We start from the raw sequence: 6,792 nt of genomic DNA, 5'->3' as shown, positions 1-6,792 counted from the left end.
CTGCAATCCACTGCAGGACAGCCTGGAGCTGCTTCTGCAAGCTATTTGTAGAGCACTGATTATTGACAATTACTTCATGTCCAAGAGAGTCTTGATAGTTCTGTGGCATTGCACCGCTGTGAATGTACCTGGTGCCCCTGAAATTGGGCTTATCTGCCGAGGCTGCTTGTTCTTCCAACTCAGCAAGGGCTGCCCCATCATTGCTATACTTAGCCATATGGAGTTTCTCAGCACTAGTCAGCAACTTGCATGGATCTGATTTCATTTTGCCTTTGTCCCTCCCTTTCATTTCAGCTTTCATGGTGGAGAATTCAGCTTTCATGGTGGAGAATTCAAGACTCTGGTTCCTGCATTTGGGATCATGGGACCCAGCTTTTAAAGATGCGTATGACAGACTCTGAGACTTAGTCTCCTTCTCCTCACCAGTAAGTGCACTGATCAAGCGCTTCAGCATGGCCTCCATGATGTCTGCAGCATTTTGTTTCCATTGGTTGAACAGATTTCTCTTGACAGCTGAGACAAAGTCTGAGTCAGTCATCAGGACCCCAGTAATATTATGCAGGTTCTTCATGCAGGAATCAATCAAATCGGACACAATCTCCTTGGTGTGCCTTAGCAACACCCTCTTCAGGACCACACACGCTGGAACTGGCTTCCCAGAGCTGTGCACTTTCAAGGTCTTCATGACAGAGACCATCATGTCAGATGCCACCCGATTTGCATAAACCATGAGCCCCTTGCTGATGGAATCTGCAAATTCTTTGCTCTCTCTCTGGGACATCTGTTTGTCTCCACTTTTGCTCTTGTTGGATAATTCACTATATAGAAAGCTTTTCTGGCCACCTTCCCTGGACTCCTCCTCAGTGCCACGCATTACTGCAGCGGTCAGTTCCACAGCTTCATGGGCCATTTCAGAAGCAATCTTGCTCACAGCAGTTCGGGGACTGATTCTCTCTTTATTCCCAGGGGATGGATAGATTGAATGATGAAGGCATTTGCTTCTACCTTCCAACTTCTCCTTGATTTCCTTATGGGCCATCTGGATTACCAGAGAAGATAGTCGGTTGACGTAGAAGGAAAGGTCATCTATAGAACATTCTCCATCAGGGGAAATGACTGCTCTCTGAGTGCTAGGAGGTTTGGCTGGAGGAGCTGAAGGACTTTGACTATTGTTGGTGTTTTTAGCTGCTGCTATTTCTAGGTGTAGGTTTTGAGGTCTGTTCATCAAATAATCTATGTTCACTTGATCAGCATAGACGCTGTAGCAGTTCTCAGAGGATTCTGTGTGATATTCGCCCTCTGTGTCTTCTACTTTATGTTTACAGGTAGAGGTTGAGGGGCTCAATGCATGTTGGAAACCCAAGGCATACTTCTGGAGATCACTGAGAAGCCAGTTGAGGACACTTACGGGATCAGAGGGAGCTTGTTTGAAAAGGCACACAGATCCCTCCGTCTAAAAAAAGAAGAAGACCTATCCATAAGAGTTTGGGTAGGCTATTTCTTTCCCTTATTTTACTTAGAAGATGTATCAGATTAGGGATTTGACCTTTTAGAGTTTGTATGAGAACATAACATCCACTTATATCCATTAGTACACATTCAAGCAGAAGTGGCAGCAACAAAAGTTCAAAGTACATACATGTGTGTACTTAACTATACACAAGTGTTATCAATATATGTCTGCCAACTCATATGAATATGTTGTATCTCAATGGGTCAAAAATGTGTCAGTGTGTCTGTTGTGTGTGTATATATGCATGGAAATATAGCAGTTAACATGTGTGAACATCTCAATAGATGTGAGAATGTGCCATTCTGTATCGTTAGTGTGTGAAAATGCACCTCTGTGTGTGTGTGCATATGTGTGACTGTGTCTAAGCATGTGTAATAATGTGTTGACATCATTACCTATTGTATATGTCTACTGTATAGGCTGACATGTGCATGTTAGTATGCATATTTGTACATGTGTGAATGTCAAAATATGAGTGTCTATGTCCGTGTGTCTCTGAATATGTAAATGAGTCAATTTGAGTAATCTGCATATATGTGTGTATATAAATTCACTAGTATGTATCATGCAGCTATAAATGCCTTTATATATGTTAAAGCATAAATTCATATATTAACACACACTCATTAATATAAGATACAATTTTAATATATTAATGTATATGTATGTTAAAATATGAGTATGTGTAAACAGGTGATTGTATAATGACTATGTATATTCATAAATTGGGTATCAATTTATGCTATATTTATATGTTATGTCAATGCTTGACCATGTGTATGTCAATGTTGTACATACCCTGGTATTTGAGTATGTGTGTGAGTAGGTGTGTTATTGCATTTGTGTCAACAGTGTATGTATCAATGCATACAAACAAGTGCATTAGTAAATATGTGTTGCTTAGTGTAAGTTTGTGTGTATGTCAGCATGACTGTGTATGACCATATATGTCTTTGCATAGATATGTATATTTATAAGCGTGTATACCAATAACTGAGTCTGTTTGGTCACTATGTTTTGATCAAGTCTTATGCATGTAATGTGTGTGAATGTATGTTCACGCATTGTGTAATATGGGTGTTTATGTGTGTTGTGTGTGGGCATGTCGCTGCATCTGATGCTGTATGACTTTGTATATATTTGTATATGTGTGTCATTATTTATGATCAGATTAAGTTTGCTACATCAATGCTTGTGTGTGTCAATATCAAATGTAGCCAAGCATGTATTTATCATTGCTTGTATAAATTTTTTTTGTAAATGTATATAAATGTATATGTTGATGTGTGTATCATTTTGTATAAATTTATATGTGTATATCTATGCCTGTGACTGTGTAAGCCCATGTCCATATATGTGTATATGTACTATATACACATATTCCACCCAACAATAACTGCCGAGCCCTCTGCTCCTTCTATTGCTTCATCTCCTCTCTTTTCACTGAATTTCTAGAAATGTGAGGTCATGATAAAGTCAACTTTTTGCAAATGAGCTTAAGTTACAATCAAGCAGATCTGCATTGTATGTAGGAAACATGGGCTGCTTTTCCAAAAATCAGTGCCAGGTATACTTTATCCCTTTCTTAAGACTCCAAAATTGAGTTGGCTATACCCAAATAAACTGAAAACTCTTTGGATACTGTAATGTAAACTTGTTTTTCCTTCCTTAGGGGCCTTTCCTTTCACTCCAAAGGAGTCTGGGGTCAGAAATAATGTTTTGGTTATAATATGAGCCTAGAGACACAGAACAAGAAACATTTGATTCCTGTGCATTAAAGTCAAATATCCTGTCCCATTACCAGCCACTCCAGGCTTGTAGGCATGAGAGGGTGACTTGTTGTATGCTCCAGTGCCCTCCCAAAGCCAGAACCCTAACAGATATAATTTTGGATACTTAAACAAAACCAAAAGGAGTTTGTATGTCACAGTGGCATGCAAGTCTAATTGCTTCTAACTTTAAGCTACTCAACAGCCTAGGTAATCTCTTAGACAACAGGGTAAGGACGAGGCACTCAAATTCTTGCTGGTTACGGATTGTCTCTGCTCCATACCCCTCTTTCTTCCTTGCTGGATGCTGGGCAATGTGGGGCACACAGGTCCATTACCAACCAGCAAAGAACATTACAAATAATCTTGTGTGATTCTGATTGGACGGGTAGCTGGAAATCAGGAGAGGGCATTCTGAGCCTCTGTGATTAGTGCCATTATTAAGTACCTGGGTGTTGAACTTACTGTGGTCTTGAACTTAGGCCTGTGTTCTCTAGAATGTCATAGTATTCAAATTGATGAGCCTGTTTGACAGTAGTTGTCTTACCATGTCTGATCCAGAGTCTGCAGACTCATCATTGAGCTCTGAGAATAGAAGTGGTGGAATCTCAGAGGCTAAGTGTACCTTAGACTGGTCTTTCTTCTCAGTATCCTTGATCACGATAATCTCTTTTTCTTCCAGATTTCCCAGGTTTAAGTTGCCTTCTGAGCTGGAACCAGCAGCATCCTACGGAATTAAATGGTGAGACTCTTAGACAGTTGCTTTTGGAGATTTCTCCAGGCTGCCCCGCCTAGGCTATTACTTCAAATTGTGAATGTTATGACTTCTTTTATCCTTTTTCTTTCTGCAGGAGAGGTAGGCTTCTGAGGCTATCTAGTCTTTGAAGAATGAGATGACATTCCCTCCACAAATTACTACTCCCCACTCTGAAGATGCTCACAAAGCCATCAGTCTCAAGAAACATATTCATCACCCTTTGGATGGGTTTTTTTTTTAATAAAAAATAAAAAACAACTTTTCTGACATGCTGTCTTCCATGTTTTATCTCTATCAGCCCTACCAGCAACTTAAGTGGCTTCTAAAATGAGACTTGATATCAAGAGTGACAGTAAATTCAGAAACAGGGATCTTGGGCTCATGAGAATGCTGGCTTTCCCCCTGAGTCCCCTCCACCTTTCCCCTCTCTCCCCCAACATTTTCCATTCTTCATATTTCACTGATAACCCTTCTCAGCAGCTTCTGACCGATTCCGACTCTGAGCAGAGAATACGCACCTTGTAATCTTTATCTTCTACATTCAGGGTGGACACATCGACAAAACATATCTGCATCAAATTAGAAGGGTGAATTTAGAAAAACTCTATAGAGAAAGGGGCATAATTTCTCTTTCTTGAAGATGATAATAGCACCTACCTCAGAGGGTTCTTGTGAGGATTAACTGAGACACTATATGGAAAGCATGTAAAAGCAGATTTCCTGGCACATAGCAAGTACCCAAAAAATGTTAATACTGTGATTATTGTTAGGCAGACAGAATCTTAGCATTAGTACATTTCTTAAAGGAGAATACCAACCTCCTGTCAGAGCGAGGCCCAAGGTACAATATCCACATGTATTAATTGAGAAAACTGAGAAGAGAAATGGCTTGCCCAACTGACAAAAACTTAAATGTGGAGCTTATATTAGAACTCAATTTTCCTGGCTTCCAGTTTAGGGCACTTGCTACTACACTAGTGTTTCTCAAAATTTATTTTATTATCATTAATATAGCATATTTTAAGTAGTACATGGATAAACATTTCTGCATTTAATATGCGAATTTTATTGTGCATTAGGGAGAATATATACTAGAACATCAAACCTGGGATATTATGGATAATATTTCTTAGCATGATTGCAATTTTTAAAATGTAAGTCAATTTTTAAAACATTGTAAAAATACAAATTAATTAAATAATAATATGTGTGGCATTTGAACATGATTGAAGACTGTGAAGCCCTATGAAATTACTCCAAGTTTGGGAAACAGACCATGAAGCATTTTGCCCTCCTGAGGGGTCCTAGGGTAACATTGTTAGCTAGGCAACATTATTATGACTTAAGAGGTCTTAACTAATAGGGGCTGGTTGCTAGGCAACCACCACTCCTCCCTCCCCTCAGGCTCCTCCCCAGCCTCCTCTCCCTAGGTCCTTTACATCACACCACACCCTGCCCCTCCCTTGATTTTTATCTCTGTGTGATATATGAGCACACTGGTCCCTGACAGACCTTGTTGAGCTTGGTTGCTTGAAGAAGTCATGGCATCATCGTCCATTAGTTTATCTTGGGTCCCAGGGATATCTATACCCATATGCCAATTTTTCCTACTCCTCGGCATGAGTCATTTTTTATCTTACCACTTTCCGGTCCTGATCTTGCTGTCCTGCTGGGTTGTGGAGATCTACCTTGCACACACCCCTGTGGCTGCATAACCAGTCAATATCATCAGACATCTGGAAAGAGAAAGAAAAGAAAGCTGAAATGCTTATATATGGTTTTTGGAAACCAGATCAGTTTGGATAAGAATCTCTGGAGGGGTTCTGAAATCCATTTTTGTGTTTCATACATAGGTTTAGGCTAGGGACTGGTGGGGCGAGCTGTGGGGGACACATTAAGATGTTTGAACTTGATGCTCAGGATCATTATCTTTTAGCAAAACCCATAGTCTCCTTTAATTTAGACTCCCCATATCAAGTATTTGGAATCATGAGAGTATGATGACCTGGGAATCAAATTTAAAAGGAAATCTAGTGACTTTGGGGATTACATTTAGTGATTTACTTCTACCCAACTCTACTAACTAAATCTCTCTGATCTCCACATTTCTTTACCCCCTCGAGTACCTTCAAAAAACTCCAGCTCACGTTACCCCCTCTAACTTAATTCTAGCTAACTCCAGTTCAACCAGTCTTTCCCATTACACTAAAGAAAGTGAAATTAGATAAACAGCTATAACACATCACTCAAAGCCACTGGAAAAGACTAAAGTCAATAGCAGTAAATAAATAGCCCTTTTATTAAAACAACATATACAATTTCAATATATAGAACAAGATTGTGAATGGTGAGAAAACCCAGTCTAATAACCATAAATATAACACCAAGAGACAGAAATCTGAGGGAAGACCAGACCCTGATCCAATAGGATCAAGTTTAATTTATTTTAGAAAGAAAAAATAATCTCTGCGGGGCATGGTGGCTCACGCCTGTAATCCCAGCACTTTGGGAGGCGGAGGCGGGCGGATCATGAGGTCAGGAGATCCAGACCATCCTGGCTAACACGGTGAAACCCTGCCTCTACTAAAAATACAAAAAATTAGCTGGGCATGGTGGTGCGTGCCTGTAGTCCCAGCTACTCGGAGGCTGAGGAAGGAGAATGGCGTGAACCCGGGAGGCGGAGCTTGTAGTGAGCCGAGATGGTGCCACTGCACTCCAGCCTGGGCAACAAAGCAAGACTCCGTCTCAAAAAA

The 6,792-nt window shown here is 40.2% G+C and overlaps 1 protein-coding gene across 1 annotated transcript in view; it reads right to left on the bottom strand.

The window, feature by feature from the left end:
- The window catches only part of AKAP4 (A kinase (PRKA) anchor protein 4), a 30,817-nt gene that overhangs the window by 19,269 nt on the left and 4,756 nt on the right, over positions 1–6,792 (bottom strand). The window contains exons 2-5 of the mRNA XM_011946739.1: positions 5,680–5,775; positions 4,558–4,608; positions 3,908–4,009; positions 5–1,453 (exon numbers count right to left, since the gene is read on the bottom strand). Coding sequence (XP_011802129.1) covers positions 5–1,453; positions 3,908–4,009; positions 4,558–4,608; positions 5,680–5,775 — 1,698 coding nt within the window. The remainder of the gene's footprint in view (positions 1–4; positions 1,454–3,907; positions 4,010–4,557; positions 4,609–5,679; positions 5,776–6,792) is intronic.

The sequence above is a fragment of the Colobus angolensis genome, unplaced genomic scaffold (assembly GCF_000951035.1).
Source record: "Colobus angolensis palliatus isolate OR3802 unplaced genomic scaffold, Cang.pa_1.0 Scaffold252, whole genome shotgun sequence".
Lineage (NCBI taxonomy): Eukaryota > Metazoa > Chordata > Mammalia > Primates > Cercopithecidae > Colobus > Colobus angolensis.
This window is presented reverse-complemented; position numbering and strand designations above follow the sequence as displayed.